This window comes from Dipodomys merriami, unplaced genomic scaffold, assembly GCF_024711535.1.
Source record: "Dipodomys merriami isolate MVZ:Mamm:240054 unplaced genomic scaffold, mDipMer1.0.p SCAF_477, whole genome shotgun sequence".
Taxonomy (NCBI): Eukaryota; Metazoa; Chordata; class Mammalia; order Rodentia; family Heteromyidae; genus Dipodomys; species Dipodomys merriami.
The window spans coordinates 821,457-844,027 of record NW_027206043.1 but is presented as its reverse complement, the minus strand read 5'-3'; the positions used below and the strand labels follow the sequence as shown (position 1 = coordinate 844,027).

The 22,571-nt window shown below is 63.1% G+C and overlaps 2 protein-coding genes across 2 annotated transcripts; one reads left to right on the top strand and one right to left on the bottom strand.

Moving 5' to 3' along the window:
• Positions 1 to 265: 265 nt before the first annotated feature.
• LOC138808820 (voltage-dependent P/Q-type calcium channel subunit alpha-1A-like) lies at positions 266 to 2,955 on the top strand (the record flags this gene model as incomplete). Its single annotated transcript, XM_069995028.1, has 3 exons — positions 266 to 587; positions 801 to 1,048; positions 1,573 to 2,955. Coding segments are annotated over 3 exons (1,194 nt in total), but the record flags the coding sequence as incomplete, so codon positions are not given.
• A 14,705-nt stretch (positions 2,956 to 17,660) lies between these two features.
• LOC138808801 (immediate early response gene 2 protein-like) lies at positions 17,661 to 19,965 on the bottom strand. The gene has a single exon (XM_069995013.1). The coding sequence runs from the start codon at positions 19,072 to 19,074 to the stop codon at positions 18,391 to 18,393; it is 684 nt and encodes a 227-aa protein (XP_069851114.1). The 5' UTR covers positions 19,075 to 19,965; the 3' UTR covers positions 17,661 to 18,390.
• Between the last annotated feature and the right edge of the window lie 2,606 nt (positions 19,966 to 22,571).

Below are 22,571 nucleotides of genomic sequence, written 5' to 3'. Positions count from 1 at the left end.
GAGCCTGTCCTGGCTGAGCCTTGGTGAAAAGGGGGGGGGGTCCCCGTCTTGTCCACGGATGGCAGAGCTGATGGGGGTAGGAAGTGGGGGACTACGGCTGGCCGCCCCCCAGGGTCCCCGAGGCTAGGGCAGGCGGCCGGGGTCAGAGCCGTGGAAAGCTCAGGGCCGGTCGGTCCTGGCCCGCCAGAGTCCCGGGCTTGGGGTCCTCCGGCACCAGGGATGTCAGGACGGGCCCGGGAGACCCCAGAACAGACCCTAAGAGCAGCCCTGGAGCCGGGGGACACAGGGGACCCCGGCTCCACGCGGGGAAGCCAGGCCCAGCCCCTGCCGGCGGTGTGGGGCAGGAAGGGGCGGGCGCGCGGGGCCCCCGCTGACCGGGGCCCGGGCCTGTCCCCTCCAGACCATCTCGGACACCAGCCCCATGAAGCGCTCGGCCTCCGTGCTGGGCCCCAAGGCGCGGCGGCTGGACGACTACTCGCTGGAGCGGGTGCCGCCCGAGGACGCCCCGCGCTTCCACCAGCGGCGCCGCGAGCGCGGCCACCGCGCGTCCGAGCGCTCCCTCGGCCGCTACACCGACGTGGACACAGGTGGGCCGGGGGCGGGGCCGGGGCGTCGAGGGGGCGGGGCCGGGGCGTCGAGGGGGCGGGGCTGGTCATCGGGGGGCGGGGCCGGGGCGTCGAGGGGCGGGGCTGGTCATCGGGGGCGGGGCCGGGGCGTCGAGGGGCGGGGCCGGGGTCGTCGGGGGCGGGGCGGGGCCGCCCCCTCCCCTCCTCCAAGGCCCCCGCGTGTCTCGGGCGCAGGCTTGGGGACGGACCTGAGCATGACCACGCAGTCCGGGGACCTGCCGCCCAAGGAGCGGGACCAGGAGCGGGGCCGGCCCAAGGACCGCAAGCACCGGCAGCACCACCACCACCACCACCACCACCACCCGCCGGCCCCCGACAAGGAGCGCTACGCCCCGGAGCGGCCGGAGCACCGGGCCCGGGCCCGCGACCAGCGCTGGTCCCGCTCCCCGAGCGAGGGCCGCGAGCACGTGACGCACCGGCAGGTGGGTGCGGCCCGCGGGGACGCGGCGGGCCCGGGGAGGGGGGGAGGGCGGGGAGAGACCCGACCCCGGCCCGGCCCGGCCCCTCGCCCCGGGGGACCCCGCCCCGCCCCGCCCCGCCGCGCTCCGCCCCGCCCCGCCCCGCCCCGCCCCGCCCTCCCCGCTGCTCGGCCCGGGCCGCGCCCGCCGCCTCGCGCTTCCTCTAACCCGGCTTGCCTTTCTGTTCGGTCCCCGTCCTCCGGACGCCTGTGAGTAGTTTTTGGAACTTCTGCTGTTTCAACCCTGAGACTTACAAAACTCCATCTCTCATTTCTCTTTTTTCACTTTCTTGTGTTGGTTTTAACTCCCGCCCCCCTCCCGGCCTCCCCCTCCCCCGCCCCCTCCGCCCCTCCCTCCCCTCTGACCCCCGACCCCCCACCCTCCCCCCGTGGCTGTCGCTTCCCCCCCCGTCGGACGTGCTGTGGCCCCGCCCCGTGCCCCGGCCCGGCGTCTTTTGTTTTGATTCCTTTGTTTCAATTTTCGTGTAGGGCAGTAGTTCAGTCAGTGGAAGCCCCGCCCCCTCAACGTCCGGCACCAGCACGCCGCGGCGCGGCCGCCGCCAGCTCCCCCAGACCCCCTGCACCCCGCGGCCCCACGTGTCCTACTCCCCCGTGGTCCGTAAGGCGGGCGCCGCGGGCCCCGCGCAGCCGCCGCCGCCGCCGGGCGCGGGGCCGGGCGCGGGGCCCAGGCCGGGCCGCGCGGCCCCGGGCGGCCCGCGGAGGTTCGCCGAGCCCGGGGGGGCCCCGCCGCCGCCGCCGCCGCCGGGCGCGCGCGCCGACTCCCCGCGGGCCTGCCGCGTGCGCGCGCCCGCCTCGCACGCGCCCGACGGGCCGCCCGGCGCCCGGCACCGCGGGTACTTCCGCGGCTCCGACTACGACGACGCCGAGGCGCCCGGCGCCGAGCCGCAGCCGCCCGCGCGCCACGGGCCGCCCGCGGGCCGCTCGCCCAGGACTCCCCGGGCCGCGGGCCCCGCCGGCCCCGCGCCCGCCCGGCACGGCCGGAGGCTCCCCAACGGCTACTACCCGGTCCCCGGGCCGCCCCGGCCCCGCGGCCCCGGCGCCCGCCGCGGCCCGCAGGACCCCTACAGCGAGAGCGAGGACGACTGGTGCTAAGTCCCGGCGCGGGGCCGCGCCCCACGCACAACGCGGCCCGAGCGGCCGCGCCCGCCCTGCGCGCGCCCGCGAGCCCCGGCGCGCAGGCGCCGCCCGAGGCCCCGCCCCCAGGACAGGCCCCGCCCCCGACACGGGGCGGGGCCACGGGCAGGCCCGCCCCGCCGGCCTGGGATTCGAACCTACGCAGCCCCTCTCCGGAGAACTTCGGGGAACACGACAAAAAAAAAAAAAATACACAAAAAATAACCTTTTTAAAAAGAAAACGGGGGAGAAGTAGCTTGTATTGATGAGTTTTATCATCTGCCTGACTGGATCCTTCCTTTCCCGGACACTGCGCGGGGCCGGCGGGAAGGAGGGGGCCGGCACGCACCCAGAGAGCTTGCGGGGTGACCCCACCGACCCCCACTACTGCCTGCACCCGCCAACCTAAGAGGAAACGTCATCATAACCAACGACTTCAAAAAGGACACACAAAATAATGATCGAGGAAAACGAAACTCAGCATTTTTTCTGTCACTTGGTTCTGCTCGAAACAACAAAAGAAGAGGAAAAAAAGAAAAGGAAAAATCACCTCCACCAACTCACTCGCTCCCGGCTTCATTTACTTTCTTTTTCTTTTGACTTTCGGTTTTTCTACTTTGTTTTCCTTTTCTTTTCTTTTTTTCCTATCTCGTTTGAAAACTGTGGGCTTGGGACTGTGAATTATTGCATGACATTAAAAAAGAACAAAAAAAAAATAAAAAAAAAAGTTGACTCCAACTTTTGGAACGCCTTTGTGACTTGGTCAATGCCTGAAGAGGGCCAGGGAAAAGGGGAGGGGTGCTTTACTTAGTTTTAGAGAGATTAAAACGGCTAGGGGCCTGGGGCGGGTCAGCTCTTCCCCCTCCCCCAGCAGAGGCCCCGGGTCCAATCTCTAGCCAGTGAGAGATGAGTCTGGTGAAACTAAGGGTTATTACCCTAAATCACTACTGGCTCTGTCCGAATTTCTATGTCGAGTAAGAGAAATTCCTACGGTCACTGAAGGCTGGAGGCTCAACACTGTAATCCCAGGCGGCTGAGATCTAAGGAACTCGGTCTGAAGCCAGCCCAGGCAGGAAAGTCCAGGAGACTCTTAATTTCCAGTTAACCAGCAAAAAGCTGGAAGTGGAGCTGTGGCTCTAGTGGTAGAGTGCCAGCTGTGAGTGAAAGAAAGTTGAGAGGCAGCAACGAGGCCCTGAGTTCAAGCCCAGGACCTGCGAAATAAGTAAACACTTAAAAAAAAAAAAAAATCATCCTAGGGGCCCCAAATCCAAAACCAAGGCTTGGGTGCCCCCTGCTGGCACTCCTAAGAATGCAGTATCCTGGGCTTGCAGCTGCCTCCAAGGTGAGAATTAAACAATTCTGGGGGCTCACCCCTGTAATCGCAGCTACTCAGGAGGCTGAGATCTGAGGGTCATGGTTCAAAGCCAGCTCTGGCAGAAAAATCCATGAGACTCATCTCCAGAAAACCAGAAGTGGAGCTGTGGCTCAAAGTGGTAAAGCACAAGCCTTGGGTGAAAAAAAGCTCAGGGACAGGGCCCAGGCCCTGAGTTCAAGCCGCAGGACTGACAGCAACTACAAAGAGCTCCCGACACCTTAACTTTGGGGTTTGCAGCCTGTGGGCCATGAGCATTTCAGTTGGGGTAGAGGCTGGTCACGCACTCCTGTAATACAGGTGCCCAGATTGGTTGAGGAGCTGGGACGGCATGCATGAGTGTCGGGTGGTGACCGTGGCCTCTGCCTTTACCGGGGTGGGGTTCCCTGTGAAGCCCAGCTTCACGCCGAGTTTGCCTCTCACATACAGAGAGAGAGACGACTCAGCCCAGCACCTGCTGGAAGCCAAGACACAAGAGCTCGTGTCCCCGCCGAGCGTCTTCCGAGGGGCAGCCCCAGAAATGGCTGTCACCGCCCACACCCCACCCCAAATCTGCTCTGACAGAGCCATCTGCTACACTGTCGCCCACGTTCCATCCGTCCTTCTGTCCCTGCCACCTGCTCCTGCTCAGCCCTGCATCCCGGCCTCGCTTCCGTCTGCCCATCACCCTGGGGAGCTTCCCCCCGGCTCCAGGGCACCTCCCAGCCCCACCCCGCCCTGCCCTGCCCGCCCCCCTTCTGCACGGAGTCTGGCCAGCTGCGATCCTCAGGCCCCCAGGACCCTGGACTCAGAGGAAATGCTCTGCAGATTACACACAAGCTAGCGCTCACTGGTTCTTTCTTGCTCACAGCTAGCACTCTACCACTTGAACCACACTCCCAGTCCAGCATTTTGCTGGTTAATTGGAAATGGAGCCTTACAGACTTTTCTACCTGAAATGGCTTTGAACCTTGATCCTCAAATCTCAGTCCTCCTAAGTAGTTAGGATGGCAGGCGTGAACTCTTGGCACTTGGCTTGGTTTGGTTTAAAGATGGGACCTTCTTCTCACTCAGGGTGGCCTTGAATGCAAGGTCGGCTTCATGCCTCAGCCTCCTGCGCACTGGGATTTTCCAAGTCTTGATTTGGAGGGGGGGAGAGGAGTTGTTTTGTGTGTGTGTTGGTCCTAGGGCTTGAACTCGGGGTTTGGGTGCTTTTAAACATTTGGTTACTGAAGGTTGGCGCTCTACCACTACAGCCACAGCTTTTGGCTTTTTGGTGGTTCATTGGAGTTGAGGCTCATAGATTTTCCTGCCCAAGTTGGCTTCAAACCATGATCCTCAGATCTCAGCCTCCTGAGTAGCTAGGATGACAGGCGTGAGCCACCAGTTCCTGGCTACAGAAAAAGTTCAGGGTGTTTGGACACATGCTCCTAAAAGAGAGAGAAAGTTGCATGATCACCCTGGTGTTCTAAAACGACAAGTAAAAATGAATTTAGGGGCTGGGAAGGTGGCTCAGTGGTAGAGCACTTGCCTTGCATGCATGAGGCCCTGGGTTCAATTCCTCAGTACCACATACACAGAAAAAGCCAGAACTGGCACTGTGGCTCAAGTGGTAGAGCGCTAGCCTTGAGCAAAAAGCAGCTCAGGGACAGTGCCCAGGCCCTGAGTTCAAGCCCCAGGACTGGCAAAAAAAAAAAAAAAGCCAGGCCAGGCGCCGGTGGCTCACGCCTGTCATCCTAGCTACTCAGGAGGCTGAGAGCCAAGGATCACGGTACAAAGCCATCTTGGGCAGCAAAGTCCTCGAGACTTTGATCTCCAAAAAACCACCAGAAAACCGGAGGTGGCGCTATGGCTCAAGTGGTAGAGCGCTCGCCTTGAGCGAAAGAGCTGAGGGACAGCGCCCAGGCCCAGAGTTCAAGCCCCATGACCGGACCCCCCCCCCAAAAAAAGACAGGTGCTGGTGGCTCACAAGGCCTGTCATCACAGCTACTCAGGAGGCTGGGAGCTGAGGATTGGTGTTCAAAGCCAGCATAAGCAAGAAAGTCCATGAGACTCTTATTTCCAGTGAACCTACCAGAAAACTGGAAGTGGTGCTGTGGCTCAAAGTGGTAGAGCGCTCGCCTTGTGAGGAGCTGAGCGCCCAGGCCCTCAGTTCAGGCCTCACAACCAACAAAAACAAGCAAAAACCTGAGGCCCTAAGTTCAAGCCCCAGTGCTGGCACACAAAAAATTAATAACAAGGACGGGGGCCTGGCTGACAGGGAAAAGTAAAGCTCTTGCCTAGTGAGCCCAAAGTCCTGAGTTCAAGCTCCAGCACTTAAAATAAAAACAAACCAGACTATTAAATGAAGCATCCCCCAAATAGGCTTTATTCTAGGGGCAGGGTCCCCATGTCCGGCAACCCCAGGGCCCGGAAGGGGACAGGGCTGGGGGAAGGATCTGGCCGCCTGCGTTTGGGTCAAGGAAGTTTCAGGCAGGACGACACTGCCACCTAGTGGTCTGTTCATGACTCACCTGGGTTGAGCGTCAGGGCATCAGTCGTTGGAGAGCAGCTCAGGGTAAGAGGAGGCCTGTGGATGTGAGATGGAGGCTGAGATGGCGAAGCTCCTCCCCGCCCAGGCAGGGCCAGTGCTCTTCCTTTCAGCAAAAGCAGCTTCTAAGTTTGCGCATGCCCGCGTGCACCAGGTCTGGGACTTGAATTCAGGGCCTCTGTGTTCTCACCTAGCTTTCTTGCTCACAGCTGGCGTTCTACCACCTGAGCCGTGCCTCCAGGCTAGCTTTTTGTTCATTATTTGGAGATGGACTCTCTCAGAGTTTTCTGCCCAGGCTGGCCTTGAAACTTGATCCTCAGATCTCAGCCTCCTGAGTAGCTGGGATGACAGGCGTGAACCCCCAGCACCGGGTGAGGCTTCTTTAGCTCTGCTAGCCATCTTCTCTATAAATCCACCCCTTCCTGCCACATCCCTGCCTGCCAGGGCTCACTGCGGGCATCAACCACCAAACCGCGGCGGACACAACTCAGGGCACGGATTCCATCGCCCCGCTACCCCAAAAGCAAAGCCAAGTTCAAGATGGTTCAAGGGATTAAGTCCGCACTCCCCGGCGCTCGGGGCTGGCGGAAGAGAAGGTGCGTAGGCCTCAAGAAGCCAACCAAGAATTGGGAAACCAAACAGCCGCTGCGCCATTCTTTCGCGTGCCCCTCGGAGGCTCCTGCCCAGCTCTGGGTCTGAGTCCTGGGAGGGGGATCCCCAAAGACGCACAATGGAACCACCAACAGACATCTAAAGACTGCTTTGTCCCCAAACGATAGTGACTGCGTATAAGAAGGTCAGGGGCAGGCTGGGAAGGTGGCTCAGTGGTAGAGCGCTTGCCTTGCATGCATGAGGCTCTGGGTTCGATTCCTCAGTACCACATAAGCAAAAGAAAAAAAGCCGGAAGTGGTGCTGCGACTCAAGTGGTAGAGCGCTAGCCTTGAGCTGAAAAGCTGAGGGACAGCGCTCAGGCCCAGAGTTCAGGCCCTGCGACTGGACCCAAAAACAAAAAAACAAAACAAAAAAAAGGTCAGGGGCAATGGATGTGAGGCAGGCTACGTTTCTCACTCCTGTAATCCCAGCCACTCAGGAGGCCAGGAGGATGGAGTTTCAAAGTGAGCCCAGGGGAATCCATCCCAGAGATTCTTATCTCTAATTCACCAGGAAAAAATAATAATAAAACGCTGAAGGTAGCCGAGCACCAGTGGCTCCCGCCTGTCATCCTAGCTACTCAGGAGGCTGAGATCTGAGGATGGCAGTTCAAAGCCAGCCTGGGAAGGAAAGACTCATCTCCAATAAACCACAAGAAAACCAGACAGTGGCGCTGTGGCTCAAGTGGTAGAGCGCTCGCCTTGAGCTGAAGAGCTGAGGGACAGCGCCCAGGCCCAGAGTTCAGGCCCCACAGCTAACAAAAAAGAAAAAGAAAAAGGAAAAAAAAACGCTGAAGGTGGATGGTATGGCGCAAGTAATAGAGCACCAGCCTTGAGCAACAGAAAAAGCAAAGAGACAGCACCTAGGGCCCTGAGTTCAAGCCCTTGGATCAGCTACAATAAGTGACAGCGATTCAGGGGCTGGCTCCACACTTAAGTGGCAGGTGCTTGCAGGTTCCGTGCCCAATGCCCAGGGGCTGGCACTGGGGGGGGGGGGACCAGGGCATGCGCAATGAGGACTGAGGGCAGGGCCACCAAAGTACACAACAGAGCTGCAGCCTAAACCCGCGGGGTCAGCGCTGGGGGACGGGGGGGGGGGGGCACCAGCACTGGGGGGGCTTGAACTCAGGACCTGGGTGCTGTCCCGGAAGTTTTTCACTCAAAGCTGGCGCTCAGCCACTTGTGGCTTTGTGCTACAACCACTACCACGAAAGGTGTCACGGACTTTTCTGCCCCGGCTGGCTTGGAACCTGATCCTCACATCTCAGCCTCCCGAGTAGCTGGGATGACAGGCGTGAGCCACCGTACCCGGCTTGGAACTAGCTTCTGGGGGTGGGAGGCTGTGCCTGGGGCTCCCAGGGGACATGGCCATCCCCCGAGCCATATTCACCCCATCCTGGGCCTAAATGTCCTCCAAGCCCAGAGCCAACCCCTGCCCCGCTCTCATTGCTGCCATCCCGGGCGGGGCTGAGTGGTTCCATGGATGGGGGGGCAACATTCTCCGTGGAGGCAGGAAAAGGAGGCTGAGGAGCGAAGGATCTGAAATACGGCCTCCAGAAAGGCTAGCGGGGATGGGGGTGCTGGGAGGGCGGGGTGCCCGCATGGGGCCACCCGGCCCCACCTCTGGGCCCTGAGTCAGCCGTGGCCCAGGGCCAGGCTGGGGAGGGTTGGAGGTGGGAAGGCGGGTGGAGCACAGTGGGGGTGGGGGACCAACCCACAGCCTCTGGTCTCCCCTGGGAGAGGGGAGGTCCAGTCCATCCTGGGAACCAGGAAGGAGGGAGAAGCCATTGGGCACCCGCCCCTGCCCCCAGGAAAACTCCGGAAGCCCTGCCGGGCCCCATGTCAACATGTGAGACCTGTCCACCACGCCTGCACTTAAACCAGGGCCGGGCAGCTCCCCTGCCCTGGCAGTTGATGGCTTGTGGAAGGTGAAGTCAGGGCCACCCAGCCTCCCCCAGCCTCCCTTAACCCCCCCAGCCTCCCCCAGCCCCCTCCCAGACCCCCAGTCTCCCCCAGCCCCCCAGCCTCCCTTAACCCCCCAGCCTCCCTTAACCCCCCAGCCCCCTCCCAGCCTCCCCCAGCCCCCCAGCCTCCTCCAGCCCCCCCCAGTCCCCTCCAGCCTCCCCCAGTCCCCTCAGCCCCCCCAGTCCCCCTAACCCCCCCAGCCTCCCCCAGCCCAATACACCCCAGAGTCTGGCGCCCTTTCTGAGGATCACAAAGAGGATGGAGTCACAGTGGCACTCCATGGCTTGGGGACAGAGATGCCACGGGGAGACAGGGGAGTGGAGGTCGTGGATCGGTGGGTTCACCTCTGCCAGTGGCCCCGCTTCCACCTCCAGGAGCCCCAACGCAAGATCAGATCAGGGCTGGGAAGGTGGCTCAGTGGCAGAGCGTCTGCCTCGCATGCATGAGGCCCTGGGTTCGATTCCTCAGCACAAGAGCAGAAAAAGCGGGAAGTGGTCAAGTGGCAGAGCGCTAGCCTTGAGCAGAAGAAGCTCATAGCTGGGCGCCGGTAGCTCACACCTGAAATCCCAGCTACTCAGGAGACTGAGATCTGAGGATCAACGTCTGAGCCAGTCAGCATGGGAGACACTGATCTCCAATGAACCAGCAAAAAGCCACACGTGGAGCTGTGGCTCAAGCGGTAGAATGCCAGCCTTGAGTGGAAAAGCTATGGGAAAGTGCCTGGGTCCTGAGTTCAAGTCCCAGGACCAGCGCATGTGCGCGCGCGCGTGCGCACACACACACACACCACCCACAGAGACACACAGTCATGGCGGGCAGCGGGTGCGGCAGCGCCTGAGGCCTGGGTGGGAGGAGGCCGAGGTTCTCAGAGTCCGGTGCCGGTGCCGGGCGTCTCCGGTGCCGGGCGTGTCCGTGGGAAGCTGCTGCTGAGCACCGAGGCGCGGGGCGTGAAAGGCGCAGCTGCCCGCCCAGCCTGGCCAGGTAACCAAGCCCAGGCGCGGCATCTTGAGGCTGTGTTGGCAGAAGGTAGCGCAGAGCTGGGAGTGGAGCTGCGGCTCAAGGGGCAGAGCGCCAGCTGGAGAGGGAAACGCTGACTGACAGTGCAGAGGCTGGGGCTCAAGGCCCAGTATCGGCACAAAGGCAGGAAGGCAGGAAGGAAGGAAGGCAGGCAGGAAGGAAGGCAGGAAGGAAGGCAGGCAGGCAGGAAGGCAGGAAGGAAGGAAGGCAGGCAGGAAGGAAGGAGGGAGGGAGGGAGGGAGGGAGGAAATGCAGCCCAGCAGTCGCTGCGCACAGGCTTTGTGGCGCAGGCTGGTGCTCTACACCTGCCCCGCAGTGCAGTCCCCACCCTCAGCAGCCATGTAGAAGACTGGAAGGATAACTCTTTCTCCTGGACCAGCACAAGACCCCAAAAGCAAAAGGTCCCCGAGTCCCATGCTTCTGTACCCTGAGTCTGAGCCTGTCCCCACCCCCCTGCCCCTAGGGAACTGTAGGCTGCCCCTCCCTTCCTGAGATACCTAGGGAAGTTCATTCTAGAAGAAAGCCACCAGCCAGGCGCCTGTGTCTCCCGCCGTCATCCCAGCTACTCAGGAGGCTGCCAGCTGAGGATCACAGTTCGAAGCCTGCCTGGGCAGGAAAGTCCCTGTGACTCTTGTCCCCAAGTATTCAGCCAGAAGTGGTGCTGTGGCTCAAGTGGTAGAGCGCCAGCCTTGAGCCAGCACACGGGCCCTGAGTTCAGGCCCCAGGGTTGGCACAAATGAGAAAAGAGAAGAAAGAACAAAAGACGGTGGCTTTGAGGGTGGGCAGCCTCACACGGGCTGCCTGCCGGGCTCTGCTGCACCCGAGCTTAGTCTCCCCCGCTGTTTGTCTCTCCGCCTTCAGGGCTAAAGGTCACACCCTCGTGTGTCTGGGGCGTTGGTGGGAGTCTGTTCCAGTTGGGCAGGTTTGCTGGCGCTGGCACCCAGGGCCCAGCGCATGCTGGGTAAGCGCTCACCACCCAGCCGCAGGACCAGCGCCGCGCCAGCCGGGGCCCTGGCTTTCTCTCAGGAAGGAAGGCTCTGGCCACCGACGCCGGCTTCTTCGGCAGGCATTAATTGGCCCCTTGGGAAGTGGGCATCCTATAGGGAACAGATGCAAAGTCACCCCAAGGATGAATCTAAAGAGGAGGCCAGCGAGAGGGAGGAGGGGGTGAAAGGCTGCCAGCCAGGCCAGGAGCCTGGGGGATCCGGGGTTCCATCCCAGGGAGGAGGAAGGGGGGGAGAGGGAGAGGAGGAGGAAGGAGAGGAGGAGGAGGAAGGAGAGGAGGAGGAGGCTGGTGTAAGCCTAGCAAGCAAGCATGCAAACTTGAGCAAGTTCAAGGGTCAGAGTTCAAAGCCCAGTTTTGCCAACACTTAAAAATTAATCAGAGCTGGGCTGGGAACTTGGCTCCGTGGTAGAGCGCTTGTCTCGCCAGCATGAAGCCCTGGGTTCAATTCCTCAGCACCCCATAAGCAGAAAAGGTCCGAAGTGGCGCTGTGGCTCAAGTGGTAGAGCGCTAGCCTTGAGCTGAAGAGCTGAGGGACAGCGCCCAGGCCCAGAGTTCAGGCCCCACGACCTACAAAATAAATAAATACATACATAAATTGGACAAAAAAAAGAGTCCCAGCTACTCAGGAGGCTGAGATCTGAGGATCGGGGTTCAAAGCCAGCCCAGGCAGGAATAGTCCCTGAGACTCTTACCTCCAATTCACCAGCAAAAATCACCAGCAAAAAGCCAGAAGTGGCGGTGTGGCTCAACTGGTAGAGCACTATCCTTGAGCAACAGCGCCCAGGCTCTGAGTTCAAATCCCAGGACAGGCACCAAAGAGAAAAGAGACTGAGGGAGAGAGAGGTGTTCTTGTGGCTGCGGGGAGATGGCCTTGTTTGTCCCTAACCCAAGGCCCCCAGGGTGGCGCCCGCGCCCGAGGGAGCCCCCCAGGAGCTCCAGGAATGCAGCCATTAATTCTCCATGACTCCCGGGCTCTGGGGAGCCAGCCCCCAGGCTTCAAGCCAGCCTCTCTCCTTAGGGGAGCCCCTGACACCCCCAGGCCTGAGCCACCCTGGGGACCTCGTTCTTCTCCTGTCTGAGTCTCCAGCTCCCCAGGGCGGTGGCTCGGGGCGCAGCCACGCGCCGGGGGGGGGGGGGGGGGGGGGGGGGGAGGCAGGGCATTTTTTGGGGCCAACACTGGCAGCCCCCTGGGTTCATCTGGGACCCCTGAGTCCCCCCAGCCGGGCCGTCCCCCCTGAAAATCCGAGGGGCGCCAGCCAGGCTTGTGACCAAAGGTGGGCTCCCTGTGGCTCTCTGCCTCCGCCATTCCCCCCCCAGGCGCCCCTCAGCAAATACGCCCCAGGCCTGGCGCTCCCCTCCCCGCAGCAGCACCCCGAAGAAGGGGTTAGCAGGAAGCGCCGGCCCCGGGCCCTCAAAGCTCCAGGCCGCGAGGGGGGGGGGGACGATGGCGCAGGGAGCAGAAACGGGTCAGCCAGGCTCACCGGGGCTTTCTGTGGAAGCTGGGGGGTTCCCTGTGCACCCCATCTGGAAGCCAGAGGGCTTTGATCTCGGGTACGAGGGCCCCTCCCGGTCCGCTCCCTCGGGAGGCCAGCCAGGGCCTGGAGTGTTGCGCGCGCACACACACACACGTGCGTACACACACACACGTGCGCACACACATACACACACGTGCGCATGCACATGCACATACATATACACACGCGTGCGCGCACACACACATGAACGCACACACATACACACGTGCGCGCACACACACGTGCGCGCACACATACACACGCGTGCGCACACATACACACACGTGTGCGCGCGCACACACACGTGCGCACACACGCACACACATGCGCACACACATATGCACATGCACACACGCGCACGCACACATACACACACATGCGCGCGCACATACACACGCGCACACACATATACACACGCGCACACACATATACACGCACACACATGCGCGCGCATATATACACACGCACATACACGCACACATACACATGCGTGCACACACGCACACCACGCGCGCGCACACGCACACATGCACGCCCCTGTCCCGCCACGCCCGCGGCCTTTTCTGATGAGCGGGGGGTGGGGGGGGGTGGGGGGGGGCTCGGGCGGGTGGTCTGCGGCGGGGGGGGGGGCTCGGGCGGGTGGTCTGCGGCGGGGGGGGGGGGGGGAGGCCCAGCCCAGCCAGGCCCTGGGAGGCCCCGGCAGCTGGCCGCCAGATGTGCACGGACCAAGGCAATTAATGGGGGCCGGGCTGGTGTGGCGGGCGCGGGGGAGGGGCGCGGGGAGGGGGGCCGGCGGGGGGAGGGCGGGGGTGGGCGGGGAGGGGGGCCGGTGGGGGGAGGACGGGGGTGGGAGGGGGGCTGGGGGAGGGCGGGGGTGGGCGGGGAGGGGGGGCCAGCGGGAGGGGAGGGGGGGACGGGGGAGGGCGGGGGTGGGCGTGGGGCGGGGGGAGGGCGGGGGTGGGCGTGGAGGGGGGCGGGGGGAGGGGGGTCCGGCGGGCGGGGAGAGGGCCCTCGGGCCGGACTGCAGCGAGCACCGAGCATTTCTCTCTTCCTCCAGCTTTCTGAAGAGGTTGGGCTGTGACCTGGGACAGGCTGACGTTACTCCTCAGGCTGGGACTGCAGGCGTGTGTGTGTGTGTGTGTGTCTGTGTGTGTGCGTGTGTGTGTGCGTGTGCGTGTGTGTGTGTGTGTCTGTGTGCGTGTGCGTGTGTGTGTGCGTGTCTGTGCGTGCGTGTGCGTGGTTCCGTGGAGGGGAGAGTCGCAGGGCCTTCCTGCCTGGGCTGGCTTCGAGCCCAGTCCTGGGAGCTCCGCAGTGCCGGCGCGCGGCCTGGAGAGCAGGCAGTGTGTTCCCCCTCCCTCTCCCCCTCCCCCTGCCCTTCGGTCCCGGGGATCGAACCCAGGGCCTCAGGCTTGCTGGGCAGCTGCTCTATCCCTTGAGTCCAAGCGGGACACCCCGGGGCGCGGCTCCACGCAGGTGTGGGGAGAGGGGCGCGGCCCTGGCTTCATTTGCATGCCCCGCCCCGGCCGTGATTGACACGGGAGGCTCCGCCCCGCGCGTTGCCTAGTTACTCCCGGCGCCCCGCCCCTGGCACACACCGCCCCAGCGGCCAGCGGGGTTCAAGTCCGGCTGCGCCAGGCCGGGGCCCCGTGTGGTTCCGCCGCGGGCCCGTGGAACTGGGTGAACCGGTCGGGCTGGTCCCCACGGGTGGCCCGGCCCGGCCCTTGGGTTCCGCCCCGCTGGTTAAGGGGAGGGGAGGAGACCTGAGAATCGGGTCAGGGCTGTCCCCGATCCCGGGCCTCCGAGCCCAGAGCGCAGAGGAGGGGACAGCCGGGAAACCCGGGTGAAACAGCGGAGCAGGGCCCGAGCGGCGGCTCCCGCCTGTCACCCCTGCTGCTCACTCAGGAGGCTGCCATCTGAGGGTCCAGGTTCGAATCAGGCCAGGGCAGGAAAGTCCACCAGACTCCTTTCCAACTAACCGGCCAAAGGCCAGACATGGAGATGAAGCTTCTGAGCACCCACTTCTGAGAACAATAAAAATGAAACAGCCTAGTGAGAGCAGAACTGGAGGCCCTGAGTTCAAACCCCAGGTCTGACACACACACAAAAGAAAGAGAGGTGTTGGAAGTATGGCTCAGGTGGTCGAGGACCAGCCAACGAGCGAAAGCGTCAGACAGGAGTCCAGATCCTGATCTCATCCAAAAGAAAGGAAAAACAGCAGTTGTGAGAGATGTGTGTGTGTGTGTGTGTGTGTGTGCGCGTAGCAAATGCAAAGTCCCTGTGATTAGGAAGCATAGATGTTAAAAGTAGGTCAGTGGAGCCAGAGAGCTGGATCTGGCAGGTGTAGATAAGACAGGACTGTCTACACAGAAGTGTGTGTGTGCACACGGGCGCTGTGGTTGAAACGCAAGGACTCTACCCTCTTCCATCCAATTGTATTTAACTGGTTTAATAAATTACCTAGAATCTCACTTGGCTTTCTGCTCAAGCCTGGCACTCACTTGAGCTATAGCTCCACTAGTGGCTGGCTTTTTTCTTTTTTGGCTTGTTAGTTGGAGATCAGAATCTCAAGGACTCTCCTGCCCAGACTGACTTGGAATCACAATCCTCAAATCTCAGCCTCCTGATTCACTGGGTTTATAGGCATGCAATACCATGCTTGAAAATGCCTGCAACCTCACACCGACTACAAAGCATGGTGAACCTTGCTTTGTTATTCTCTAAGTAGGATGAGTGATTACCCAGTAGATGAAGTCAAAGATAAATAATTAGATGAGTGTGGTTGTTTCACAGATAAGACCAAAATCCTGACCCTGAATCGCTGGATGTTTGGGGAGAATGTATTTTAAGGGCTGAAGTGAAGCCATTCTATTAAATGAGAATAAATTAAGCATTCAGGGACTGGGTGCCACTGGGGTATAGAACTTGCATCTCAACCCAGGCAGGTCTGGTGTTCGATCTCCAGCACCACAAATAATAAATGATTGTGAAAGACTTTGGCTTGGGGTAGAATTATATGAATGCAAATTCAGGCACCAAATCTCTCTCTCTCTCTCTCTCTCTCTCTCTCTCTCTCACTCACACACACACACCTTTCAGCAGTGGGGGATTGGAGGAAGGGATATTTGATGAGGTAACCAAAGAAAGCTTTCTCCAAGGGGTGACTCTTCTAAGTATGTGCCAGTAACTGGGGCTTGAACTCAGGGCCTTGTGCTCTTCCTTAGCTTTTGGCCGATTAGTTTCATACTTTTCTCCCCAGATTGGCTTTGAATCACGATCCTCAGCTCTCAGCCTCCTGAGTAGCAGGGATTATAGGCATGCATGAGCCATCAACACCTGACCTAGCAGGTGACATTTCACTCAAGCCCCCAAGGGAGAAAAGACTTACAGGGAAGAGGACTGGGAGCCTTAGAAGCAGCAAGTGCAAAGGCCCTGGGGCTGGAAAACACTTGTGGAATTCTCCCAGCAGAGTGGCCCCGGTGTGGGGTGTGGAAGGGATACACAGGGGAACTGGGAAAGACAAAAGGGTGTAATTTTGTGCTTTATGAGCTCGGTGAAGCTGACTGCCTGGCCTGGGGAGGGAAATGGCAGGGTGGGAGCCACCAGCTTCTTCAATCTGGCAGCTGAGACACAGCCCGAGGGGCCAGGAGATGGGGGAAAAAAACAGCATGGGGTTAGCAGTTAAGTGGACTGCTTGATTACTTTTCCTTTACATGACTTACCTCCAGTCTCTCCCTCACCCCCCCCCCCCCAACCAGCTTGACCATTATTATTATTACCCTTCTTTCCCGTGCTGTGCTGAGGATGGAGCCCAGAGCCTGCAGGTGCTCTGCGACCCAACCACATCCCTGGCCCTCAACCCTTTCCAGGAACCAGAGACAAGAACAATTTTACTGTCCCCAAACTGCAGCCCCGAGAGGTAAAACCACAGAGAAGGGGTGCATTCATGCTCCCTGTGCGGCTCAGGGGCGGGGCTGTCCCATGGTGTGAGCGGGTGCCAGTCCTGTGGCTTGAAGTCTATGAAACTCTGGTGAGCCAGCCAAACACTCCACGTGGAGCTGTGATTCTAGTGGTGCAGTGCCCGTGTGGAGGGGGGAAAGCTAAGGGAGAGCAGAAGGCCCAGGTGCCTGGTGACTTTGTGTTCTAGGCTAGTGTTCTACCACTTGAACCACAACCCCACTTTGGCTTTTTGTTTTGGCCAGTGGTAGGGCTTGAACTCAGGACCCACACGCTGCCCCTGAACTCTTCCTGATCAAGACTCAGCTCTACCACTTTGAGCCACAGCAGCTCTTCTGGTTTTCTGGTGGTGATAATCTCATGAACTTCGCAGCCCAGGCCGACCTCGCACCAGGCCTCAGAGCTCAGCCTCCCGAGTAGCTGGGATCCACCGGGCGCGCGGCCTCCTCTGGATTGTTTGGGGGTTAACTGGACATAAGACTCCTACACTTTCCTGCCTAGGCTGGTGTCGAACCGTGGCCTTCGGGTCTCAGCCTTCCGAGGAGCTGGGATGACAGGGCTGTGTGGAGATGGGGCGCCCCCGCCAGGGCCGAGGTGGGGGTGTCTGGTGGACATCCCCGTGGCCGGGGCAGCCCATTTCTTGGCTGAGCCTAAAATGAAGCTGATGTCCTGGGTTTGCCCAGACAGCGACTGGCCTGGTGGAGACTGGGGGAGGGGGGGCGTCCCGCGGGGTACAGGGCGCCTGGGGCGGGTGGCGATGGGGGGGCTGGTCCGGCCGCACGGCGGCGGGCGCCCCCCTTCCTCCTCCCCGCGGGCGGCTGGGCCCAGCGGCCTCCCGCGGAAGGAAGGGCCCGCGGTTCCTGTGACAGGATGCGGGAGGGGCCCAGACCCCCCCCCCCCGCCCCTGGGGTGATCGTGGGTCGGTCTCTCGGTGTCTGGCGCCGAGCTCCCCCGCCCCCACCGTCTCCCGGGGAGGGGCTCGGAGGTCTGGGGCAGGTCTGGGGCGGGGCCCCCCTGGCTTCCCACGTGCTCCGAGGTCAGGTCCCCGCGGGGTCGCGGCCGTCGGGAGGCGGGGCGGCGCCTCGGCGGCTCCCGCACCTGCGCCTCCTTTGTCCTCGGGAGCGCGCGCCCCGCCCCGCGCCCCGCGGCGTCGCCCCCGGCCAACCCGAGCCTGCGGGCAGGGCGGGGCGGGGTCCGCCCAGACCCACTTCACAGACGGAGAAACCGAGGCTGCGAAGTCGCCTCCCACCCCGAGCCGCCGTGCGCTCAGCCTCGGTCCCGAGTTCAAGTTGAGAGGGTCCCCAATTCGGACAGGGACGACCCCCTGCCCCCGAAGTGGGGAGCGAGGACGGCGCCACCCACGCGGCCTGGGTGGGGCCGGTCGGACCGGTTGGGGGGGTCCCCGCGAGTCACCCCACCCCTCCGCGCCGGGGAAGCCAGGCAGACAACGGACGGGTTTCATCCAAACCGCTTTTATTTTCCCGGCCGATCGCCAGGCCCGCGGGAGTTCGCACCGGTCGCCCCCCCCCCCCCCGCGTCGGCCGGTCCCGCCCCGCCCCTCCCCCGCTCCTTCCGGGCTCGGGGCGGGTCACGCGGGGGCCGGCCTCGCCCCGCCTCCCGCCGCAGCGGGGGAGGAAGGAGAACGCGATCCGCGGGCGGCCGGGTCCCCCGCGGGCTCCCGGGGCGCAGCGCTGAGCCCCGGCGGCCGCCCGCGGGGGCGAGGTGGCCAGTCACTTCCCGGTCCCCCGGGGCGGGGCCCCGCGACGCCACGGCGACCGCGGGCTCCAGCTGAACGCCACGGGAGCGGGGCCCGCGGCGGGCTCGGCCCCGGGCCGCCACCAACAGTAACGAAGTCCGGTCCTGAGCAGACAGAAGGACGCGGCCGCCCCCGGCAGCACGGGGGGGGGGGCGAGGCCCGCGCCCCGGTCCCTGAACACAGCACCTGTGGGCGGCGCCGCCGCGCTCGGCGGAAGGCGCCCGCGCCCCCGGCTCCTCGGGCGACGAGGCTCCCCCGGGGCCGAGTCCCTCCGGCGGGGCGCGATTGCTCGCCCGCCCGGGCGGCGGCTCCTCTCCACGGCTCCCGGCGGCGTCCCCGCATCGGGAGGCCTCGCGCCCCCGGCGCTGCGCGCTCGGGTCGCCCGACGGCTGGGCGCGCGCTCTGGGCTCCGGCAGCGGCGCCCCGATCCTCAGAAGGCCACGACGGCGCGCACCAGCACGTTGAGCATGCTGTCCGCCGGGCGGCAGGCCGGCGGGGCCTCGCACGCGGGCGGCGCCGTCGGCGAGGCGGCGGGGCCGCAGTTCAGGAGGCCGGAGAAGCGCCTCTGGAGGACGCGCGCCAGGTTGGGGAAGGCGCCCTCCGCGTGGGCCGGCGGGGGCTGCCGACGATCGGGGACCTGGGCCGCCGCCGCCTCCTTCCCCTCCTCCTCCCCGCTGTCCAGACGCGCCTTCTTGCTGGGGACCAGCCCGGCGTCCCCGCAGTCGCTCAAGCTGCTGCTTCGCCTCTTGCGGCTGACTCTGGCGGGGCGCGGGTCACCGCGGACCGGGGTCTCCGCGGCTCGGGGCGCCTCTTCCTGCGTGTCCATGGGCTCCGGAGAGGGCGGCTCGCCGTCGGGGGGCGCAGCTTCCGCCGGGGCTTCGGCTTCCCGCGGCGACGGGTGCAGGCGAGGGTCCGGGGAGCCGGCGGGATTCGGGCAGAGCTCGGGCTCCGGCGCGTCCACCTTGGCCGAGAGGTAGAGCTCCCGCGCGCTGCGCATGACCAGCGACAGCTGCAGGCTGCGGTGCAGGCGCAGGCCGCCGCGCTGCAGCCGCGAGTGGTACATCTTCCACACCGACAGGGTCATGATGCGCTGCGCCTCCTTCTGCACTTCCATGGCTGACGGGCCGTCGAGAACTCCGCGAGACGAGCCAGGGATCCCAGGTAAGCGGACAACACCACTCCACAGCCAGCCACGCGGCGACGCACGCGACCAGGCGGCTCCAGACGCTCTGCCCCGGCGCCGGCCACCGGAGCCCTTTTATACCCACCATGACGTCACGGGGACGCCACGCCCAATCAGAGGGCCGCATCCGGGCTTTCCACGGCGTCGTGGCCAATTACTCCTTAAAGCGACAGGGTGGTATTTACCCTCCGAGAGCGGGAGGGGGTCCACGCGGACGCGGAGCTGCGCGCGGAATGAGCCCGGCGCACACCGCGCCTGGAGCTCTCGGGTGGAGGCTGGTTCTGAAAAGAGCCACCGAGGCCCCCGTCCTGGGGCCCAGGGGAGCGGGTGGGGGCTCAGGGGCCACCCAGGTGTGGAGGTCGCCTGGGGAGGCGCCTGTGTGTGGCCGGCGGGAAGTCTCCAGAAAGCACCCGGGAAAGCCCCGACTTCTAGGCCGTGTCAGTCCCCCTGTGGGTGGCAGCTGCGAGGATCGCAGCCGTCTAAGGAAGGTCTTCCGGCTTCGGGAGTGCTTGCCACGTTTACCGTGCACGTACGACGGGCCAGATCCCGTCGAACTTCTGCTTTTTGTCCACCTGTCTCCCGTCCGCTCCGCGGGGAGTCCGTCGTGTCTGCTGCTTGTTATTTTTTGTTTTTTCCTTTTTCAGTAGGAAAATCGACGCGATCGTTCCAACATTTGGCAAGCAGAAGAACGAGCTGCTGGGGGGGGGGGCGAGGACCCCCGAGCTCTTCGGTCTCCACGAGCCGCCGGCCCAGGCCGTTCTTCCTGGTTTGGCCATGGTTAAGGGTTAGGCGCCAGGCTCTGGCTGGCTCGGCGGGCAGCGGATATCCGCAGACCCGGGAGCACATCCTGCACAGCCATTCCCCGCCCTCCCCCCGCCTCGCCCCCACCCCAGCTGCCCCAAGCATGCTCTTCCGCCCCGTCCCCCCAGCTCCCCCCCGACCTTCGCCAGCGCACCCAGAGACGACACCGTCCGGGCTACAGCGCGCAGCCGCCCCCCCCCGACGGCGGACAGCCCCGCGCTCCGCCTCCGCCCCGGGGAGGGGGCCGGAGTTGGTGTTGGAGCTGGAAACCGATCCTCCAGGTCCCACCTTCGGCCTGGAGCTCCCCAGCATTCCGCTCCCAGAACAACTTAATTCCAGTGGCGGGGGCAGGAGGGGGGCCAGGGAATGCAACTTTGTTCCAAACGGCTCCATCGCTTTGTGGTGCGGGCGCTTTAAGGGATCCCCCCTCCCCCCACCCCGGCGCGTAGAACCTTCCCGCCAAGGCAGCCCGCGGACTTCCAGGGCTAAATTTGGAAGTAGTGACGCAGGGCGGGCCGCGGAGCTGCTTCCGGCTGCCCAAATAAGGACAGGGGCCGGGATCGCCATAGAGGGTGGTGCGAGCTTCCGGGGGCGGAGCCTCGGTCTCCGGACACGCCCCGCCTTCCCCGCCCCCCGGGCTTCCCAGGCCGGCTGGAGTCCGGGGCTTCCGGGCCTAAGTCCAGGGATCTGGGTAGGGAAAAGACGCCGGCGTCCCCCCTCCCCCCCCCGGCTACGACCCGCGGGGGCGACACCCCCCAACCCCTTCAGCCATTCTGGAGACTTAGTGGCATCCCCGGCCCAAAGCAATCTATAGGAACCCACACAGCGATTGACACAAAAGTTGTCAAGACTCCCCAAGACATGCCCTCCGACCCCCGGCTGGGATACCGGGCACCCCACTTTCGTCCACCCCCACAGAAGTACTTTCCCGGAGGTTCCATGCCGGGAGACTATCATACTGCAGGTGACCCTCCCCGGACGGAGCGCACGCGCAGGGGACTCTCCCGGAGGCCACCTCCGAGCTCCCCACATCTCCACCCACGAACCTCGGGCTGGAACCCCGATTCTGTGTAAGTAACGTTAATTCGAGTCTACAGAACTCCCCTGCACAGTGAGCCTCGCAGGCAACCCCGGGGTCCCCGCTGTCCTCACGGCACAGTATCCCGTTTACAGGAAAAGTGAGCAGAGCCCAGCAGAAGCCCCTTCCAGGAGATGGGGCGCCCAGCTCCTCCGTAGGCCGCCACCCTCGGGGGACCCTTGGCTGGAACGATCTCATAAGGACGGGACACCGGTGGCCAGCTCGGGGCTCAGGGATTCAGTGAACCTCTGATCAGCCCCTTCCTCAGCTCTCACACTTATTTACAGGATCCGTAGTCATATACGTTGCCCCCGAAGGGAACTTGGAGGTTGTGCGTCTTCAGTAATGGGGGAGGACGCTGAAAATCCTAGCTCTCTTTCTGACGGAACTTACACTCTGGCCCGTGGCGAAAGCTACCCGGAGGAGGGGCGCGGTGCGCACACCGGAAGTCACTCTTGCCCACAACAAATATGGCTGCAGAGGAGACGGAAGTTCCCACACTTCGGCGCCTCTCTCTCCCCTGGCGGCCTCACTCTCGATGGTGGCGTGACCCGGGGACCGACAGGCGGGGAAGCGATCGCCGGGACGGACGAGGGTGAGCGACAGTGCGAGAAGGTGCGAGGGGCGGTGCCAGCCGGCGTCGGGGTGGCAAGCCAGAGCGTGCCGGGGAGTCCGGGCACCGCTGGCGGCGTGGGACCAGGGGGACCTGGAGGAGCCCAGGGGAGGGGGTGCCGCGGGAGAGACCCACTGCGAGCGACAGGCAGGAACGACTTGAGGGGTGGAGGGAGTGGGGGAGGTCCTGGAGGGGCAGGGGGGCGTTGGACCTTAAGCTTTGACCCTTAACCTTTGACTCCCAGCCCCACGCATGGTAGAGGCTAACCCGGGCAAGTTCAAGCTCGCAGCCGGGGACCTGCGAGACAGAAAGGTGCTCGTGGTGCGCATGCGCGAGGCTGTCTCCCGGCCTGCCCCCCCCCCCCCGCAATGTCCCACCTGCCCACTCCACCTGCTCAGGGTCAGAGATGTGGATCTCTGATGTGTCCTGACTGGGCTGGCTTGGAACCCCGATCCTCCGGATTTCAGCTCCAGAATGGCTGGGGTTATGGGTGGAATTACAGGAGCCGGCCTGGAGCCCATCTTTTTTGAGGATGAGGAGGGGGAAATGTATCTTGGCTGGGATACACTCTTTTCTTTGCAATATACTGGTTTTCCTCAGTGTGTGTGTGTGGGTGTCTATGTATAGCCTTTCTATTGACACATAGCTTGCATCCTGTCTTTTTCTCCAGGTCTGCACATGGTCTGAGTGGCTCCCCATCCACCGTCTGCTAGTCTTCCCTCCACCTGCCTACCTTAACCTACCCTTTCCCTCTTGGTTGCCTCATTTTTTTGTACATGTGTGCCAGTCTTGTAGCTTGAACTCGGCCTGGCCGCTGTCCCTGAGCTTTTCCACTCCAGGCTAGCATTCTACCATTTGAACCACAGCTTCACTTCTGGCTTTTTGCTGATCAAGAGACCAGTCTCACCAGCTTTTCTGCTTCACTTAGTTTCCAAC

Coding starts and splice junctions, on each gene's coding strand:
- LOC138808801 (XM_069995013.1), bottom strand. CDS start 19,074: ATGGAAGTGCAGAAGGAGGCGCAGCGCATCATGACCCTGTCGGTGTGG.